The sequence below is a fragment of the Centroberyx affinis genome, unplaced genomic scaffold (genome assembly GCF_046629955.1).
Source record: "Centroberyx affinis isolate AG114_WGS23_722 - 3 ecotype Tasmania unplaced genomic scaffold, CSIRO-AGI_Caff_v1 ptg000235l_1, whole genome shotgun sequence".
In the NCBI taxonomy this organism is placed as follows: Eukaryota; Metazoa; Chordata; class Actinopteri; order Beryciformes; family Berycidae; genus Centroberyx; species Centroberyx affinis.
In genome coordinates, this window is record NW_027278920.1 from 121,956 (window position 1) to 143,563 (window position 21,608).

The 21,608-nt window shown below is 41.0% G+C and overlaps 2 protein-coding genes across 6 annotated transcripts; one reads left to right on the forward strand and one right to left on the reverse strand.

Moving 5' to 3' along the window:
- Positions 1–2,973: 2,973 nt before the first annotated feature.
- Positions 2,974–8,662, reverse strand: pmela (premelanosome protein a). Its single transcript, XM_071543212.1, has 12 exons — positions 8,605–8,662; positions 7,325–7,420; positions 7,084–7,230; positions 6,838–6,972; positions 6,003–6,164; positions 5,551–5,835; positions 4,573–5,391; positions 4,259–4,444; positions 4,010–4,112; positions 3,608–3,813; positions 3,431–3,521; positions 2,974–3,332 (listed from the first exon to the last, which is right to left on the reverse strand). The coding sequence occupies exons 1-12, from the start codon at positions 8,660–8,662 to the stop codon at positions 3,179–3,181; spliced, it is 2,442 nt and encodes an 813-aa protein (XP_071399313.1). The 3' UTR covers positions 2,974–3,178.
- A 3,503-nt stretch (positions 8,663–12,165) lies between these two features.
- On the forward strand, positions 12,166–16,974 carry cdk2 (cyclin dependent kinase 2). 5 transcript variants are annotated; one of them, XM_071543271.1, is made up of 7 exons: positions 12,166–12,707; positions 14,083–14,160; positions 14,280–14,400; positions 14,572–14,742; positions 15,111–15,212; positions 15,341–15,544; positions 15,914–16,974. In XM_071543271.1, the coding sequence occupies exons 1-7, from the start codon at positions 12,592–12,594 to the stop codon at positions 16,016–16,018; spliced, it is 897 nt and encodes a 298-aa protein (XP_071399372.1). In that variant the 5' UTR covers positions 12,166–12,591; the 3' UTR covers positions 16,019–16,974. The 5 variants fall into 5 exon arrangements, with proteins under 5 accessions (XP_071399372.1, XP_071399380.1, XP_071399388.1 ...); XM_071543279.1 differs by having other exon boundaries at positions 14,280–14,370; positions 14,542–14,742; XM_071543287.1 differs by lacking the exon at positions 15,111–15,212.
- Positions 16,975–21,608: the final 4,634 nt, after the last annotated feature.

The window sequence follows — 21,608 nt, forward strand, 5'->3', positions numbered from 1 at the left end:
GAATTACTTTTATGCCACTATGCTTTTACATGCTATTGTTGATATGTGTAGAATCTGTAGAATTGTTTGTCTATTATCCATTATTTATTTGACTTTATCCTTTGCAAATGCTTTGGCAACATAGATCCTTTCTGTCATGCCAATAAAGAAAATTTGAATTAGAATTAGAATTTGAGAGAGAGAGAGAGAGAGAGAGAGAGAGAGAGAGAGAGAGAGAGAGAGAGAGAGAGAGAGAGAGAGAGAGAGAGAGAGAGAGACTGGGTGTTTTGGAATAGTGTATACATATCATATTTTGAATATAAATTGGCCTGGTATGTCAGTGCATTTCCTTTCCTCATATTTTGAATATAAATTGGCCTGGTATGTCAGTGCATTTCCTCTACAATACTTTCTATTATACCTTACATTTTGCTGCACAGGGCCCTCGATGACATAAAGACATAATGCAACAGCCTTCTCAACAAAAGCACAGTTCTCACTCAGGACCTTGATTTATAAACACAAACCATGTTTTACTTCCCAGCCCCTCCACATCTCTGCTCCTGCCTGGTGGGCAAGGCCTCGGCTTCTCCCAATAAAGATTTTGCTGCAGTGACATCAGCCTCTCCTCTGCACTGCAGTAAGTCATGTGACGTGCATGTCACCATCAGCAGCACTTCATCAGCTCACTGCATGAACGCATGCTTGTAACATCTTAGTAACATAAATCTTTTTAATGGGATGGAGAACAGTGTGTGATGCTAATATTTTCCATATATCAGGCAGGTACAATGCTAGTCTGTCCGATAACCAAACCACTTCTGCCCTACATGCCTGCTCAGGTCATGTGGACAGAGGATCCAAATATGTAGGATACAGTTGTACATATTTTAAAATATATAATATTGTGCTTCACTGTAGTCAAACACGGCAACTTTTGTTGTTTGTGTAACAAAAATCTGTGTAAGCTAAATTACCTAGCTTACGTAGCTTTCTTGATTGAGGTGTTTTGATATTTTGATGTACAGTCTATCTCACTGAATGAATGAAGCTATAGTGTGGCTTAGTGTGAATGTGTGATTTTAAGTGTTCTTACTAAAGTAAATAAATACAGGGGCTCAACAAACAAAAGAACAAAATCATAAAATAGCTTTAGTTAGCTAAAATGCAACTAGCTTTGGGCTAAAAATTTAATAATTTTAAAACTTTTAGCCTAAAGCTTAATTCTAGTATCAGTAGGTTTGCCATTGTTAGGTTTTGAAGACCTTTTGTTGCTTGAATAAGTAACCTTTCATGAGGAAATGAAGATCATTTATTGCTCTATCAGTGCATAATAAAATAAATATTTGCCTGGAATGAGTCACTGGAGTTAGCAGCCTACATGATATTGGCAAAAATGAAATCGTAGAGGAAGTGAGAAACCAGAGCAACTTTAACTAAATGCATTTACTTGTATGTATTGATGATGTTGCTTACTGTACAGTCTGTTTCTCACTGTGTTTAGGCAGTTTTCCATCCATTTGGGACACTTACAGTAATTACATTAGGCAGTGAGAAATTACATTGGGTAGAAAGGTAAAATCTACAAAAGATAAATCTACAAAACTAACCCTAATTTAAAATATTTATCATTTAGTATTTTATCATCTGGTTATCTTATAGCCTATATATAAGATATAACTAGCTTAACTAGTTTTATCCCTCACAGTGACTAAACTAAATGAGAGATAAGACAATTTCATTGTAAATTATGACACAAAGCTGAAAGACAATAGAGATTACTTCTTTTAGATGTATAAGCAGCTCAACATCCAAGGTTTGTGCTCCTCAACTTTCAGAATGACAATTACAAACCCAAACTTATCGATTTCAAAAAAAGCTTTTGATTCCATTTGGCATAAAGGACTGTTTCTTAAACTTATTCAAAGTGGAGTGGGGAGTCAAATGTACAATATTATAAAGGCATTGTACACTGAGAGCAAATGCTGTGTTAAGATGGCCACAAGAGAGCAGCATTCTTCAGACAGGGTCAGGGATCAGACAAGGCTGCAGTCTAAGCCCAGACCTGTTCAATAAGTACAGTACATAAACAAATTAGCTACAGTAATTGAAAAATCCCAGTCCCCAGGACTCACTTTACAGCAGAAAAGTAAAAATGCGGCTTTTTGCAGATGGTCTACAACAAAGCCTGTCCCTGGTGGATCAAAAACGTCACTTATGATATTTCAAAAGATCCCAGGACAAAAAATATCAGTTCACTTATGGAGGTCAAAGCACCACCTATACCTATGTTGGTGTGGGGATCATCTCATCAGGAAGTTTTGGTCCAGCAATAAATGAATTCTGTGGATTCTCAATCACAATCACTAATTCTCAAAATTCTGCTGATGTTTGTGATTACCAGATTGAAACCATAGATTCCAGTTTCACCTGGATCTTGAACTGATCGTAGGCCAAGAAAACAACATCTGAATATCACATGACAAATTATCAGGTATTGAAGAGAGGGAAAAAAAGGGAAATGCAAGTTGGTGATAAAGTTCCATTTTATTCATTTTAGGGTATTAAACATGGAAAAGTACTGTGATGTTAGTGATTCAAATTACATTGGAAAGGAATTGAAAATGCAAGCTTGTTACACTGAGCTGTTAATACTGATTTTTCCACAGACTTAGTACAGGTAGTCCACAAATATGAGAATAAGTTACTACATTTTATATAAACCATCAGTGCCAATGAATAGAAATTACTGCAGGTCAAAACTAGAAGGGCACTCGGAGAGTGCAGACCTCCGCCAAGGTTCGTGCTATTATTGCTTGTTCATGAGTCGGATCCGGATCGTGAGTCGGATCCGGATCCGCTTCCTTGGCCCATGCTACACCCTTCCACGAAGTTTCAGGAAAATCTGGCCAGTAGTTTTTCTGTAATCCTGCTAACAGAGAGACAAACAAACAGCACCGAAAACATAACCTCCTTGGCGGAGGTAATAAATATCAGGTCCCTCAGAAATTGTTTAATATTTTTAATTCATTTTAATCCATTCCATTCTTACATATCTTGATGTACACAGGGGATTGTTTCAGTTAATCTATAGGTTAGAGTGGTTGGTTCTTAGTACATTGGGGCTTACAATATTTTTACAGTTACAGTATTGTGTGTGTAAAGCCGATGTGCTGGCTGCATGAGCTGATGGTAACATTCACACCAGCCTCCCCTGAAGCAGCGGGCGGCTCTCTCCTGGTGACTGTCGGCTCAGCAAGTTCCACAACAGCAAAGGCACTGATGTTATTGTAGAGCTTCCTCCGCTGTTGCTACCATGGTCTTCTCTTAGCGGTTGGTACTGCTTGAACCGCCTGTTTAGGGATACGAATGAGATTGAAGTCAGTCACAACAAAATGGAAATAGAATATGTGATTTCTACCGCTTACACTGAGATGAGCTTGGCACTCACCTGTACATTAAAGCAATACTGCCAACAACACAGGCAAGGACAAAAACACCCAAGACTGTAGCTACAGTGCCAGCTGGGGAAGCATCGGAGCCTGTAAATAAAGCACACAAACTATGAAGAGGAGTGGCCAACAGATCAAGACATTTTACTGACCAGTAAAACTTTTCTCTCACTCACCTACTGTCACACTGACTCTAGCACTTGCCACAGCAAGACTGACATCATTGGTCAAAGAGACATTAATGCAGAAAACTCCAGAGTCGTTGAAGAACTGACGAAGGATCATCTGACAGTCTGGAGAAGGTGTAGCTGCACTACACACTGTTTCCACAGGTGTGATACAGTCAGCATCCGAAATTACAGTGCAGACCTCATTCGGCAGGCTGAATGAAGGATAGTTGGAAGATGCAGAGACATAGTGACAATGAGAATAATAATGACTGTATATGTTAATTTCCTAGACCTGTACAACATAAATACATTTGAATTATACAAATATTTTCACTTATGTAATATACTCTGAATGTTGTTATTTCATAAATGTGTCTTGTTGGATCATCTGTAGTCAAACATACTCACCTTCCTTGACAGGTAATGGTGAGGTCCACAGCATTCTGCTCCAAGGCGGTAGTCATTGCCACCACACTGGTCACCTGTACAATCTCCACACTCTCTATACCCTCTGCATAGTAATTTCAAGAGATGAGACAGCTTGAGTGATTATGACTAAAACTACAATAGCTGTTTCCATTATGAAAGCATAACTGTATTCACAGAGGTACAATGTATTGTAGACATAATGTGATGATAACAATTCTATTTACTCACGGATAACATCTACAGAGGTGGCGAGGGAGCCGTAACGGAAGACCATACAGTCAGCTGTCAGCTCTGGGGCTTGTCTCTTGGCCACAACAAGAGCAACCTGTGCTGGATCCGTTTCTGCCTCGATTTCCACTGCTGCTTCAACCTCACCTTCAGCTGGAACAGCCTCCTCATTAACTGTAGCTTGTACTTCAAAAGGAAGAGAAAATTGATTACACATTGACATGTTGACCTGATGCTTTCAGGATGAATTGACAAATATTTTCCTTGCGATGGTCATCTCTTGAACTATCTAGGTTCACAGCATGATCACTCACCTGTAGTAGCTGGAGCCTCATTCTCTGTTTCCAGTATTTCAGTCTCAGCATCACCTGCAGGTTCAGCTGCCGCCGCCTCTACCACAGCTGTGCTCTCAGTGGCAGCAGGAACTATAACATTATCAGCAGGGGCTACTGTTTCAGCCTGGACAACCTCTGTAGCAGCAGCAGCAGTCACAACCTCAGTCTCTTGCTCTACAGCTACTTCTGCTGCAGGAGCAACAGTGGCAGCATCAGGGACTGCTGGAGCTACTGAGGCCACCAGGTCAACTGCAGTTTCATCACCCTCTGCAACAGGGGCGGCTGAAGCAACAGTGTCAACCACTGGCACATTTACTTCAGCTGCATCTGTAACCACTGTGTTTTCATCTGCAGCTGCTACATCAGCATTTATTGGCTCTTCAGTTGCAAGGGGGACAGGGGCAGCAGTGGCCACGTCCGCTGCTGCAGCCTCTGTGTCTTCTGCAGGGGGAGCAGCAGTGTTTGCTGTGATGTCGACAGTGGTTGGGTCTTGTTCCACAGGAACAACAGCTGCATCGACTCCTGCAGGGGCAACCGAGGCAACCTCCACCCCCTCTGCGGCTGCATCAATGACTGCTTCTCCGTCATCTGTGTTTGTGGCTACGCTGGCTGCTTCGGCAGGCTGCACAGAGGCAGCCAGTGAGAGGTCGTCAGCTGGAGCGGCCTCAGAAGCAGGCACATCCAGAGCAATGGCATCCCCTTCCTGGGTTGGTGCTGGTGGGTTTGCTGTTGGGGCAGCTGCGGGGGTGGAGGCCATCACAACTACTGCTGGAACAGCAGAGGCATCTATAGGAACAACTGCAGGAAAAATGTTAGAAAACTTCAGCATATTTCCAGTCTTTTTAAGAACTACTGCATATACAGTACATAGTAATTCAGCAATCACATAAGACAGTATATAAGCCAAAAAAAAAAAAGAATAATGTTATTAATTAGTCCATTAATTTAATGTCTCACCAGCAGTGGGGTTTCCGCAGCCATTGGGGATGCTTGCCATCAGGACCACCTGGGGCTTGTAGGTCCCTAGTGAGAGATATGTGTGTGTGACAGTGCGCTCTCTTGAGATCAGAGTTCCGGTGTTGTCACCAAAGTCCCAGTTGAAGGTGATATCTGAGTCACTGAGGTATTGGCTGGGATCATGGAGCTTGACACTGAAAGCAATGGCTCGGTTCTGGATGAAGCTCTGGTCATCTTGGTTGACATCATTGACTTGGGCGAGTGAGATGGTGAATGGGACTTGGTCTGATGGCAGAGCAACATGTGGAGATGTTATCGTCAGAGTTGTAAAAGTGACATAAATATTGAAAATTCATATTTGTCAAGTCAGAGCTGATAAATTTCTATTTGATTGATAGTAGTGGTGTTCATATTTATTATATTCTTATCAAAAAAAAATTCCATGAGCTCACCTGTGATGGCGAATACTGTGGAGGCATAGCCAAGAGGAATGAACTTGTCCTTGCCACGGCAGTGGTAGATGACAACCTCCATGTTGTAAGAGCCGAGGGGGACGTTGTCTGTCCCAATAGTGAGTGAGGAGGACGGCCCGTCTGCCACCTGCCAGTACCGCCCTTGGATAGAGAAGTAGTGCTTTTTCAGTCTTGTTTTCATCTGATACTTTGTTAAAGTTTTGTTGTTATTTCTATTAATCAGTGGGTCTTTATATATATTCCAAGAAAAGAGAGAGTCTTTTTTGGCTCATAGGGTGATGATGGTGATGCCTTTGGTGCCATATAACCAGAATCATACCATATAACCGAAAAGCAAACTCAACTACAGTTGAGTTATCAGTGGTCAAGTTAGTTTCAAACACAGATGCTTCAACCACTTAACCGGCTTTGATATAGCAAAGACTAAAGAACAAGATGGAACAAAAGTTAATATGTAATAGGTCGGTGATAACCTAACCCTAACCTTAAATTTTAGCCTCACTGAAAATTCCCCTGGATGCTATCACAGTCCCCTTTACCATCTTTCCTAATTCTCTATGGAGACTTCACGTCTTGATATAATGTAGTAATTATTGCTTTTAGAAGATTTGGGTGTCTATTTTTATCTTCTATTATAAAAATGATCACTGACCATTTTTGTAATAATTTTCAGTGATAAATTTAACCCTGAATGTATTATGCTCATATACAATTGATTTAATATTATCTCAAGTGAAATGTTACTACCACAGTATACAGCTAAGGAGCAACCTAGGTTTCAAACAGACTAAACACTTTACTCTTTACTCTTTACCCCATGTCTTCCACACAAACACATAGTGGGGTTTCTTGTTCTGCCCCCTGGTGAATGGTGTGCCATCAGGGAAGACTCCGGTCCAGTCAGTAACTCGGTCAGAGTAAACAGCCTGACCTTCTTGATACTGTTTTCCTGAAAAACAAGAAGGCCATAGAAGACACATCAACAGGAGTAACAGGCATGTGGCATGATAAGAAGGTATAACAGTGCCTATTAAAGGAGTCAGTGGAGAAGTTATCTTACCATTGATGGTGCAGTTACGCGCCCAGACCACTTGCCCATCAGGGAGCACCGTTTGGTTTGGTGGGAAACGAAGGTCAATATTGAAGGTCGCTTTGGCTCCGGTCAGGGTGGGTGCATCGTTTTTGAGATCAAAGGTCACTTCACCACCTGGAAACAATGTTGCACACAATTTGATATTTCTGGACAGCCTGTCACGAGACGTGGTAGCAGATCCTACTGAAGTGAGAATAGTGAAACTGACCAAACCAACAGTCTCTGAATCTTGCATCCCCATCTTTCCACACAGGATACATCCGTGAGTTCCATGAGCGGTAGCGTGTGAACAGGGTTTTAGGCTCTGGAAAAGACAAAGCATTGTGAAGCCTTCAGGGGAAAAAAACACATCATACAGTTCTGCTCATTCTCCTGCGGTAAGTATCCTAAACATCCAACATCATGTGTGAGAGTGTGATTCTTTGTTTCCAATGAAACAAGAATATCTAAATTGTGACTTTTTTAATTCTTCTGTTCTGTCCCTAAAAATCCCATTCCTCAGCTGCAAGATAGGTTTTAGTTTTCTTTGTGATCTCACTCTGCCCAAACTACACCATGAGTTCCAATTTTTTTTTAATAGAGGTAAAGATGTATGGGACTGTAGAAATACACATGAATTATCTAAACATAATGATGAAGATACTTATAGAAGTGAGAGCAGGTCTGTGTTTTTGGTCCTAAGAGGAGTAAAGGAGTGTTGGGGTTCTAGGCAGTGGGAGTCACACGACCTGCAATCCCCCTCAATCCTTTTCATGTGACTATCAGCTGAGCAACAGCATCCGTAATCCCAACTGCAGGAATGAGGGATCTCAGACATTGGGGCAGCCTTTTACTCAGCTAGTGATGTGTGTGTGAGTGTGTGAGAACTGCATTAGGGGATTTTCTTCAAGTTTTAACTCAAAATCACATCACAATAACATGACTATTGATATTCAAACATCACATGCAAAAAGAAAAAATATATTTCTTTAATTCTGAATTACATACCTCGGAAAATATTTGAGCATATGGTCAAATTGATATTCAGCAGCAAATAAATTGGCATGCAAAGGTTTTATACATCATCATCCATCACTTTTACACAGTGCTGAGCTGTGTTCTCATAAAATAAGCGGAAAATTATAGATAAATTAATTTGCTGTTCAATTACTTGATAACAACAATCCAAACAAAGAAGTACTAAGTCAAGGATTCACACACACACGCTTGTGATTGAAGAGAGGCAGTAAAGTGTGAGATTTACATCAGTCACAGTGCTCAAAAGTAATCTGTTGCTTACCCTGTGGCAAAACTTTGTAGGTACAAAGTGTCTTAAAACTCAGGCTTTAGCACCACAGAATAAAGGAGAGTTAAGAATATTTTCCTGTAATTGTGTTCTTAGATGAAAATTACCCAAAGTGTAATTGATAAAATTTGTCCAAAAGGAAAACAAACATACAGGCATGTGCTTGACTAGACTTTGTAATCTAATAATTGAGATGTACTCACTTGTTGCAGTTGCAGATGTAAAAGCCAGAACAAGCGTCAACAGTGTCACGGTCCTCATTGTGTAGCAGTGGGCCTGTCCTCTTTCTGAGCCCTGGTCCTCACCCGCAGTCCTAAACCCCAACTCAACTCCCAGAGAGACTTGAGAAATGTGTCCCCATTCTCTTTAAAAGAGTCCTGGGTCTTGAATTACCATAAACTTTCTTCTCACCTCTGACATCATGGGGAGTCTGCAAACTGGCACCGCCCACTTTGGCAAACAGATAGGCAGTTTTATAATTTCTGTTGCGCTGATTAGTGCAACCCCTGTGTAACACTGTGATTACTGCAGTGTATTGCTTGAACAGTTGTGCTCACTTATATCTCTTTTATATTGTTACTCTCTTTTTGTTACATTTTCTTTCTCACCTGACCTACATTACCTAGAACAAAAAAAGGAAAAGATAGAATTAATACATAATAATAATTCAACTGAATACAAAGTAACAGACATTCCTCAAGCAGGATAATATAGATATTTTGTAAGTGCATTATTGGAAAATAAACAGGTTGGGGTTTTTTTTGCAGTGTGACTGAATACGTTGTATGTGATTCCTGCTCCTGGGAGAGAGATGGGCGAGAACCGTGAGCGAACCTCGAGTCATGCCTGTTTTTGACGCCTGACCTCACAGCTATGTGTGCATGGGGGTCACAAGATGAGGGTCTGGATGCCAAATCAATAGCATCCTTTTATTCCTCATCCTTTCCTCTGTGTCCTGCTCTCTACCCCAGGCTGTACTGTAGCTCTGAGAATCTTTGCTAAGAGCAACCGACGCAATAAGCTACACCCGTGCTCGCTTTGTGAGACTGTGGGCGCTCATTGTTCCTCTTTAATAATCCAAAGTTTCACTCAGTTGAGCACTGGACTGCATTCAAACTAATGAGTTGATTGAAATGGTTTAAAGAAAAAGAAAAAAAAAAGAAAATTGTTTTTTGTAGAAACATAAAGTATCATAACTGTGAATATAAATGCATTGTAGCAATTTCCACGCAAAAAAAAAATTCTCTTGCTTTAGATTTGCAAATTTGATAGTGACATACTGAAGAAAGAAAATCATCCCACTCATAGCATCTTTAAGTAAATCAGGCAAATAAAACAGGATGCCATTGATACATTACATTTATGAATTTACATAAATTATTCCCATGGCTCGTCTGTAATCACTATCACTCTCTAACTTTGTGAAAGCTAGAAACCAGAGAAGCAAGATTTTAATAATAATGTCAAACCAGTATACATTACTCTGCTAACACAGAAGGAGACTTATTTTGTAGACTCATACAATATTTGTCTAAAATGTTATACTCAAAAGTATATTACAGTATAAAAAGCGGCCCTTTGCTGCATGTCATCCCCTCTCTCTGCCCCCTTTCCTGTCTCCCTCCACTATGACTGTCTAATAAAGCAGAAATGCCAAAAAAAATGATCTTTAAAAAAAAATTAGTTTAATATGAAGTTGCAGAAAGCAGGATGGGACTGAGCATTGGTCAGGACATGGAGAGGTGGGGGTGTCCCGTCAGGGCAATGAGGCACACCTGCGCCCAGGTAACCTTCTATGGGAGCATCCCAAAGCTCTAAAAATCACTCCTCCTTTTGGGAGGAGTTTGGGATGGGGCCACTTTTATGTTGATAGAGGGATTCTGTTCACTTCTCCTCCTTCTCTCATTCACTTTCCTCCTTTCCTTTCCTCGCCTCCTCCGAGTTACTTTCTGGTAGGAGACGAGTGGTAGTGAGGGAGGACAGTTGTAGACAAACAGGACGCAGCCCTATTGTGGGCTACCTCAGTTATGATGGGGCCACCAGATGCCCATTTTTGATGTTAGAGTATAGCAAATAATCCTCCACTTGGCTCCTCCACGTTATTTCCCGGTAGGAGACGAATGGTAGTGAGGGAGGAGGAGCGAAAAAGCTTTGGGATCCACCCCCCCAGCGTCCGGTCACCCTCCCTGTGGCGGCGGCAGTGGTTTTACCATGAAGGTTGTCTCATGTTTGTGAGATTGTTCAAGCTGCGCTGCATGTGACCACTCATGTGCCGACAGACTGGTCACATGTACATAACAACAGAGCTAACAAGCACGTAAATCCTTCCCACAGGGCACCTGACCCAACATACCACAGTCAACCTTTACAGCTTCATGTCCCGCCTCTTCATCACTGACTTGTAGCTCGGCACACATGTTGAACACATACTTTCTGAGGTTAGGATAACTGAAATTATTCATATTCTGAAATGAGTGATATACAGTAAAAAGAAATGTTGGATTATGATGCTTGTAATTCCATGAATCATATAAGTTTGAGTGTTGTGTCACTTGGGACGTCCTGATGGCTCTGCAGGCTGAGGCACAGTCGTACACACAGGGATAAGGTTGGGGTTATGGGCTTGGCCGCATGTCATCCATCTTTCCTCATAACTCTCTAGTGATTAGGCTACTATCTAATCATCAGGGTTTCCACCAGTCATGGAATTTCTGGAATATCATGGAATTTTGAGAGGTATTTCAGACAGTGAAAGTTGGGGAATTTGATAAATTCTCTCTTTTACAAATGGGTCATTTTTATAGCAATAATCCAGGATATATTTTACAATTTGTTTCAGCTCAACTGCCCATTCAACCTTTCCCTTATCTGACATTAACCAGAAAAAAAATGGATTTTGTCTTAGAATTCAGATGGATCCCAAAGACCCAAAAATCACTCCCCCCTGGTCTGCGACCCAGAAACTAATGTTCAGGCCACCAAGCTGCCTGCTGTCCCAGTAGTGTAGGATGGGCAGGTGTGCCCTCTGTGGGATTTAAACTGCATGATTCTTTGATGATCCTCTCCAACATCAAGGACCGGGCTCACAGGAAGGGGAACAGAGATGAGCTCAACGAGGCCACCAGGTTTGCCAAGTCCAAGTACAAGACCAGACCGGTGAATCAGTTTGTCTTTAAACCTTTTTTTATTCTTTTTGAATTTGACTCAAGGGTTGTGACACACCAGCTTCCAGGGCTACAGGTGAATAATATATTACTTCCATGGATTGGACTCTCCACATCTCCAAGCCAACATCCACAGGACCCGCTCACCGTCTTCAACTCCTTGGAAAATATGATAACAAATTGCAGAGACTTACAACTGTCTATGGATTACATTCCCTTTTGTTCTTTTTCTCCCTTTTTCTTTATTTCTCTCAATTTCTCTTCCTCTCCTTTAATTCAACCCATATAATTATCTTATTGTGCGCTTGTTTTTGGGACCGGATTGTATAATGACCACATTGCTCAAAAACAGCAACAACAACAAAAAACTCTTGTTGGCGATTCCATCGCCGACGTAATTCGCATGCGACGAGACGTCTCGTCATGTGACACTTCAGTGTGCTTGAATGCCCGTTTCTTATCCCGAGACATGCCTCTAATTGCACCTACAATTAAAACATCAAGAGTTTGAGACTTGGCCGACAGTTTTTTACCAACCATTTCACTCAGTCAACAGTGTCACCCCTTGTAAAATGATTGCCGATGTGATAAATGCGATGTTTTTGGGGAAGCGAGAAGAAATACTATGTAGGACCACCCGCCTACGAAAGTCGGTGTATTATGAAACGAAAAACGAACGCCCCCGGGATAACGCGGGAAAAGCTGATGAGTTCTGTGTTTTTTGCAGAAGGGAGCCGCGCTAATCCAGATATTTATTATTTTATCATTGTAGCGTTAGCAGATGACCCCGTCCAACTGCCCTTCCTTCGCGTTAACCGGTGCTTGTGGAGGCTCGGGGCAAACATTTTCTACAAGTTGTAGCGTACTTAGATCGCTTGTATTTGCCAAGAAGATCAGCTAATTATATGTCTGTCGATTCCCCCCTTTGCCGGTTAACGTTGTGCTCGTAGCTGCCGAGCTGACTTGGTACAACACAAAGGAGTCGGTTTAGCTAATTTACAAACGCACATTAGGTAGTTTTATCAGATGGAGTCGTTTCAGAAAGTAGAAAAGATAGGAGAGGGGACGTATGGAGTGGTGTACAAAGCAAAGAACAAAGTCACGGGAGAAACTGTTGCCCTCAAGAAAATCAGACTAGACACGTAAGTGTTGTTGATTATCAGCTGGTTACGATGTGGGGCTAAGCTAACGTTAACCGGGCTAACGGTAACGTTAGTTACGTTGTTTCTGTTCAATGAAGCTGTTATATCTTTGGGGGTTTGCCACGGAGTTGCTCATTCTGTTTTCGGACAACTGTTACGGAATTTTCTCTCGTTCAGACATTAATTGACATTCATTTTAGAAAACAAAATCACTGTATGTGACAAGCTGGGCAAGCCTAACTTAACTGAGGTGAAGTTAGTTAGTTAATGATCTCCTCCCCCGCTCTAACATGGAGTGATGAGTTTAACAAATAAGTTGCAGGGCTACCACCACACTAACAGTGTGGGATGGGCATATGAAAGTGAATAAATAGCAGAAACAATAATGTGTCACAAGGAGTGTCATTTGGCATCTGAAGATGCCCTGCCAGACATTTTAGTGAGTCCAGGGGCTCATTCTGTACATCAGTGAAACGAGAATAGTATTTCCCCAGGCCAAACTGCTATTTGTGGTAACAGTAAAACTGAAAATAAGTGTGTGTTTATTTGTCAGAGTCTGGCAGCACAGAAATCTATGCTGATGCCTTCTCTGCCTAAAAGTTAATTTCTTCACACGCCTGAATTTGCCTAATGATGAGGTTTATGCACCAACCAGTCATCAGTTTTCAAGCTGTGACTGCATTTGATGATATGTGACACTTTATAATGTGTAATAGGTGCTCTTTCTCGTGTAAGCTCTTGCTACAGCATTGGCATTTTTTTTTAATGAAGGACGGCAAACTGAGGACAAGTCTTGCTTTTGTGTGTGACTTTATTCATATGATTACCTACCCCGAACAAATACACCATCAATTGTCACTAATTTACCAGCATTTGACTTGTTGCTGGTGTTATTTCCCACTGCATTGTGTGTTTACATTTAGACAGATAATTGTTGGCTGATTGCTGAATGAAATGTTAACACTTTATATGGAATATGCTTGTGCTGCCATGCCATAGATGTGAGTGACCAGAACACCCGCTTACTGGGCTTCAAACAGTAGAACGTCAACAGGTGACATCACAGTCACGTTGTCCATTGTTTGCTATAGTGTGGTGTGAACATTTCAGATGCTTGGCCCGAACTGTCAAGATACGAAAACATGTACAGTAAAAAAAAAAAAAAAAAAAAAAAGTTTGTGAGGGATAAAAACTACACTAAAACTAACTTTCTGAAATCCCTCACCAAGCTGAAATAAACCTAAGATGACAATAAAATGAAGCTAAAAGGAAATTGAATTTGGAAAATTATTATAACCTGGGTTAGATAATAACCTGGATTAGATAATGAATTTCGATTAAAATATGCAGCCAATTTTCCATGTCTTTAATTCAGTGAAACAGAGGGTGTACCCAGCACTGCCATCCGAGAGATTTCACTCCTCAAAGAACTCAGTCACCCAAATATTGTCAAGTAAGTACTTAATGTTGCCATTTTAGCTAAAACCTGCTTGCAAGATTATCATATTACTTAAATTGTGTTGGTTAGAAGGTTCTGTAACATTTGGCTAATCTGCCTCTGAAATCTTTCAGACTGCGTGATGTCATCCACACCGAGAACAAGCTCTACCTTGTTTTTGAGTTCCTCCATCAGGACCTAAAGAAGTTCATGGACTCCTCCTCTGTCACTGGTATCCCTCTGCCTCTGGTTAAGGTAAACGTGGCCTACATTGCAAAACAGATTTGTTTTGGTCTCTTATGAACAGCTATCTTGAACATACTGTATAATGGATATATTTTTGGAAATCAAGATGATAATGGACTCTCTGGAGAAGTTTAAGTTTATGCCTCTCAGTGTGTGTTTCTTACTCACTTGTGTTTGCAGAGTTACCTTTTCCAGCTGCTGCAGGGCCTGGCCTTCTGCCACTCTCACAGGGTTCTCCATCGAGACCTGAAGCCCCAGAACCTCCTCATCAATGCCCAGGGTGAGATCAAGCTGGCTGACTTTGGCCTGGCGAGGGCCTTTGGGGTGCCTGTCCGCACATACACTCACGAGGTAAGGTGTACGGCTGCCTTGCTCATCATGTCATTAGGTTAAGTGTCAAATCGTGATTGGAAAGATTTTTCATTTTGCAATTGACAGTGGTCTTGATCCGAGAACCCTCAGTGTTTGCTAAAGTGTTTAAGATATTTGTGAACATTGGAGTAAATATACCAATGTATTGCCACGAGACATTTGCAAAAAAACTTGCTAAAAATTACCATTTGCAAGTATTGTACTTCAAGAATGTTATTTCCATGATTGATATAGTCAAAAAATCCAGGCAAATTAGATTTGTTTTGTAGATATTCTGTTTAGATTGTTTTTCCAGATTTTTGAGACATTGTGGTTTCTTAACTACGTACTTTGATAATGTTTTTCAGGTGGTAACACTATGGTACCGTGCACCAGAAATTCTCCTGGGCTGCAAATACTACTCCACAGCTGTAGACATCTGGAGCCTGGGGTGCATCTTTGCTGAAATGGTAATGCACTCTTTTTCAACTTCAAAATACAAGTTCCACTGTGAATGAAAGAAGCCTCTGTATTGCGCATAATGGATTAAGCAAGACATCTCACCAATAATATAATCTCCCTGTCCCCTGTTGTCCAGATCACCAGGAGGGCCTTGTTCCCAGGTGACTCGGAGATAGATCAGCTATTCCGAATCTTCCGCACCTTGGGCACCCCCGACGAGGCCGCGTGGCCGGGCGTCACCTCCATGCCCGACTACAAGCCATCTTTCCCCAAGTGGGCCCGGCAGGACTTATCCAAAGTGGTGCCTCTTCTCGATGAGGATGGGAGAGAACTGCTTGGGGTGAGAACATATTATTTTCCCTTATTTTAACATATATTTTGTGACTCAGTGTTTTGTTATTTGGTTTTGCATAGGTCTTACCAGGAAGTTAACGCTGAAAACTGTCAAAGTCTGAAATGTATTCGCTGTCCACTGAATACCAAGCTACTGCTTACTGTTGTACAATCTTTGACTTAAATCAGATATATTTGGAAACTTGCCCTTAATTAAAACAACATACCTCCACAAGAAGACATGGGCTGTGTGGATGATGTAAAATGGAGATGTAATGAAGGAAATGAGCTAAAAAGTGAACCTGTATTTTAAAAGTCCATGGACATACTGTATGAATAATGACATTTCTGTCTTTATCATTTCTTTTCCTTGCAGCAAATGTTGAATTATGATCCAAACAAGAGGCTATCTGCCAAAAACGCCCTTGTACATCGATTCTTCCGTGATGTCACCATGCCAGTTCCTCACCTGCGGCTTTAAGACATGCAGACGAAATGTCAGGCAGATGCTGGCAACAACATCTGAGCAATAAGGACCTCCTGAGCCTCACTTCAATCCCATAATTGGAATGGACAGGAAAAGGGGACACTACGGGACATTTTGGTCCCTTTTTAACAGACCATTCATAATACTTAAACCAGCTTTCTAGAGGGTAGATGTTCTGAGAGTTTTGCTGTTTTTCAGCCCTGATGTTACACCTAGTTATGGATATTTAACTGGAATTGTTCAATATCATTATTCTGCATATCTGTGTGCCATCTTTGCGGTTAAGGTTATTTGTTTATTGGGATGATCCTCTGGCTCGAGTGCTGATCAGATTGACAGATACATTCCAGGAGGAGAGCATTTCCCAATTTGGTGAAATGGTATGTGGGGTTTAAGATGTCAAAATTTAAATAGCCAAAATGAAGTATGATTGCATAGATTTGTGGCACAGTGCAAATGTCAGGTATCCCATCTGACAGTAGCCAGCACATTGTTTCACATTGTATAAGACTAGGGCTGCAGCTAAATGAAGGAGCACATGAGGATCTCATCAACAGTTGTCACAAAACACTGTTCACCAGCAGATTGTCAAACTCTCGTGTTCTCCCTAGGTTGTTTTTCCGTTAAATTCAAAACTTGGATCTGAAATATTTTACTTGTGATTCAAACTGTGGCTTTTATACTTCTGGTTGTGTAACAGACAAAAGGTGGAGATGCAGCACTAGTCAACACCACAGAACATGAAATGTTCAGCTTTCCTTGCAGGGTTAAAGTTATATACTGTTATTTAGCTTTGTACGTACAGTTGTGATGTACAAATATTTTTTGTTCTGTTGTAATGCAGATTTTACAGAATCGTGCTCTTGCATCTTTCTTACTCTAGATTTTATCCAAAACCGATTGAACCATTTTTATGAATATTGTCTATTTACAGATTGAAAAAAAAATAAACTTGTTTAAATCACTGCGTTATTATTTGTTGCTGTACACTATCATGTTAACAGGCAGCAGGCAGGAGACATTTCCTTTTAGTGGTGGGTATGTGCCAGAGACGGTCCACATGCAGGGTCAGTAGGGGGCGCCAGTCTCTCACAGAACATGAGTCAGGTTGGTGAATGGTGGCTTCTCAAGCTTTGGCACCAAGCAATTGTGCCAAAATTTCTGGCTCCACCTGGTGAAGTAGATGAGTGCACGCTGTCCCATTGCTGCACATTCATTCTACTGAACTCAAAAAGCACATTTGGCACCACCTCAGAAACATTAATAAGCTGATGGTGCAACAGTTTCTTGGAGTAACTTCTGTTCAATATGCCCATTTTAATATTGAGTCAGCTTACGTGAATACATGGCAACTTGTGTATTATTACAAAGTAGGCATAAAACAAAGTATGAGAGTTAAGAAAGTGGCATTTTAAGTATTATCAAGACAATAATGGCTAAGTATATTTGAATATTATTTAAATCAAGAGCTTGATGAGGCCATATTCTTATTAAAACTGATTTTTTTATCAGTGGTTTATTGTGCTTCCCAAATTAAATGGCACAATAAAGTCAGTAGTCTCAGAATCGATACTGACATCAGCTTATTATCATACTTCAGCTCCGCGGTTGAAGTAGGAGCTGTAGCACCATTAATGAATGAGATGAACAAGACCTTTTTAAGTTTGACCTGAAATTAAAGTAGTGCAGCTCCACTATTAAAACATTTGAAGATAAACCCTTTCTTGTTTATTATCTAATGAAAATTTGCCAACTTTAAATAACACTAAATCAACTGCTAATATCTGGTTGGCTTTAATAGGATGGTGACCTAGCCCCTTAGCAAAGCAACATTTACTTGATTTTCTTGTTTGAGTAGCATTATTAGTGAGGTGACTGATTTTGAGTTTGAGTATTTTGAGTTTCACTTCAGTTACAGTGTTGAAGTTACTTAATTTTTTAATTGAATACATATTTTAAGGGCTATCACCCACTATTGAAAACATACAAGTGGATAGAAAAGACTATAAGTATTTTTTTTTTTTGGTCCTGCATAGAAGGTGAGAAAGTGGGGTGGGTCCTTGACCACACTATTCCCATGTTAAAGCATAATTGTTTTAAGATAAAGCCTGTTCCTGGATTTGATGGCCTGGATGGCGTCATACCAAGGTGTGTTTTAGTATGGTGGTACTATAGATTTTTATGTCATTATGACATTTTGTGTCATTATGACATCTCCATTGTACCGAGTAGAGTGCGTACCATATAAGGCTCAGTCCTTCCTGCAGTGACCCGGGTTCGAATCCAGCCTGCGGTCATTTGCTGCATGTCCTCCCCTCTCTCTCTCCCATACCTGTGCCTCCCATACCTCCCATTCCTGTCTATCTCCCACACTGTCTCTATCTAATAAAGCATAAAACTGCCTACAAAAAAAAAAAAAAAAAGATGCAAGAGGCTAGATTGATACCTTATTTTACTGTATACTGTTAAATATTAACTGCTATGGAGATTTCTCATTTGTATAGTTGTGCATTGGAGACATCTGACCAGTAGGTGGCAGGTAAGCTTCACTTGTGTATTATATCAGCACCCTCAAGCCCAAATTCAGTAACGCTGTGGGGCTCCTGATACTCTGTAAGTGTTTGATTCATTAAGATTTTCATACTCAGACTACTGTGCAACCATACCTGCTGTTCAAGCCTTGCAGGTGCAAGAAGGGTTATGCAATCAAGCATGATTCAGATTTGGATTATTATAATTTTCGAATCTACTGTATTTATAAACCATTCATTCAGTAATATTTACACACAAGTTTATCTAACCAATCTATCTTCCCGAACACAATTTGAATAGGGTAACCTATGTATGTGCATCACACATTGCGCATACAATGCACAGTCTACATTCATTAACCATTGTTAGTGTATCACATGTAATAGTTTTCACCTAATTTTGAAGGTGCAGCATGTGCTGTGTAGTGGAAAGTTTAGTGAATTAAGGCCTCAGGGATTCCTGATTTATTCCTGCATTAGGCCCTCAGGAATGTAGGTCTGTAATGCAAACACTTTGGACTACATAAAAGTTAGATTCAGTAAGAAGGTTGAACTGTTATAAGCTCAGATTTTACAGTAAAACCTGTGACCTTTACATAAGCAAGCCTTGAGAGTTGTTTTGTAAGGAAAATGTACAAAATGATTATCTTTTATCGGTTACTTTTGTCATCACAAATGAGATTCACTGCTCAAGGTAGTTAATAGTGTTCGCTAAAAACAAATTCAAAACACATTTAAAGTGTGCAAATATCAACCAGAATCTGTGTCAACCACAGATGTTAGTTGTGATGAATCTGGCCTTTTGATGGATGTCCAGTATTCATAATGGTATTCATATCAATATTCTCTGAATATTGTTGATACACTAACGTTGGTAGCCAGCCACATATCACTCACTGTTTACAATGCTATCAGGTTGTGTTTTTTACCTGCATTTCTCCAAGCTGAGCAGCTTTACTGCAGCAGCTGGAGGTTCAGTGCCTTGCTCAAGGGCAGCTTGTCAGTAGTTGTTGAGGGAGCGTTAGTCATTCATATTCCCCACCCATTTCCCAGTCGGTGTTGGGATTCGAACTGGTGAGCATTCAGTCACAAGCCCACTTTGTTTACTGGTTGCTGACACCAAGCTCAGCAGCGCCTCAATCACTATACATGGAAAATAAGATTGCAGCTATCAAATCCAAGGCTGTTCCAGCTGTGCTCATTGACTCACGCATTATTTATCTGGGAACTCACTGCCAGCTTAAGTCTGAAAAAGAACAAGGAAAGCAAAAAGTAGGATTCATTCACCATAGACATGTTGTAGCTTAAATGAAGCGCTGGAGTCAGCAGTTGAAAAAAGTCTGTGATACTGACCCGGTATACCAGATAAAGTTAATTTTCTTATCGCTGAAGCTACTTAAAGAAATTCAATGATTCTGCATGAATCAACTGCCTGGCACTTAAAAACTCCCACCACTGGAACCAGGAGCTGCTCCTGACTAGTCATCAATTCATTTTCACTAAATATTGGTGTCAGTCTGGATAGTATGCTCTGGCCTTTTGCCTGAGCTGTGAGTGCGTACATCAGCTTTTGGTCAATATAAGTTTGACCCTTGCTCATACTCTCCGTCCTGCCTGGCTGCTTGGGAGGCTCCTCCTGGTAAAAGATAATGGGGACTGACAGGAGGGAGAAGGCTCTGGCAGCCATGGTAATTGTTATAGAGAAGGAAACTGTCATTACGACTACCTCCTCAAGACAGAATAGAGCTCAGGAGAAATGAAGTGGGGCAGCTCTGCAGGGCCGGGAGGAGTGAGGCTGGAGGACGGGCCACATCTTATAAGAGCAGGCTGCAGAGGCAGGAGAACGCCTCATTGTTCTGTGGGGAGTTTCAGTTAAGAAAGCAAGGAGAATGAATGACCTCCTTATAGGATCCCTGCTCCACTTTCCAGCGTTGTGCTTTATTCAAACAGCTCTTTACTTTGTAGTGTCAAGGTGATGTGTGGATATACTCATCACAGAAGGAAATCTTGTCAGTCAGTATTGTTCCGATTGACGTCGTACTCCCTCATGCTCAGCTGTACTTTTTTTCCTTTAAAAAGTTTTAATTATTTCTTCTGCATTCTTGCGGCTCTGTCAATGGAACGCTACATTCCTCTCCTCGAATAAGTGCTGTCTCACTCCAATTGAGCAGAGTAAATGTGAAAGCCAGTGAATGGAGCAGCCTCAATAGGAGAAAATAAACAATTGCATTGGTCCAGGGGTGCAGCGGGGGAGAGTGGATGAGAGGAAGGGAGAAAGGCCTCCCTAACGTGCTAAGATTCCCATGGATACTTAGTCCTTTTTCTGTTTAAAGGAGGATCTCGTAAAGTACTTCAACAGTGGATGATTTCTCTTTTCTTTTTACTACGTTTTTATTTGAGGAGAGAAAAGGGTGGTATGTGTGAGGGTGATTGTTGGACATGGGGGGGGTCACATGCACACACGTGCGCGCTCGTATACACACACATGTACAATTTGCTCCTCACTTGTCGAGTGCTAAGTTTGAGAAAAGCAGTCCATTGTTTGGGAGTGAAAGGTTCTTGTTTTAGCTGTGTAACTAAATCAAAAGTTCCTTTTACACAAAGGGTTGCACAGCCTCAGTCATCCATACTGTGTCATTCTGAGTGGCCAGGGTTTTAACTGTTCACTTCTGTCAAAACAACAACAACAAAAAAATCACCTCCACCACTCTAAACCCCTTTCCCCTGATTTTTCCCTTGATCCAAGTTTATGTTCCTCACCTCCCCATCATCCATACGCGTGTACACACACACACACACACACACACACAAACACAAACACACACACACACACTATCTATTTGAGCAGTGCATTTATACACATACCAATACCAGAAATCCAGGGAGACAAACAATGAAGATACCTGGGACTTTTTGTTCATATAAAACAATGCAAATTCAAGTATGCAAAAATGAGTTCCTCCTTCACGCTGCCTAACAATAACTGTTGTGGAAACTGTTTGGTGCGTGGTCATCTTCTTCATGACCTAAGCCACCAAATACAAGAATCAGCA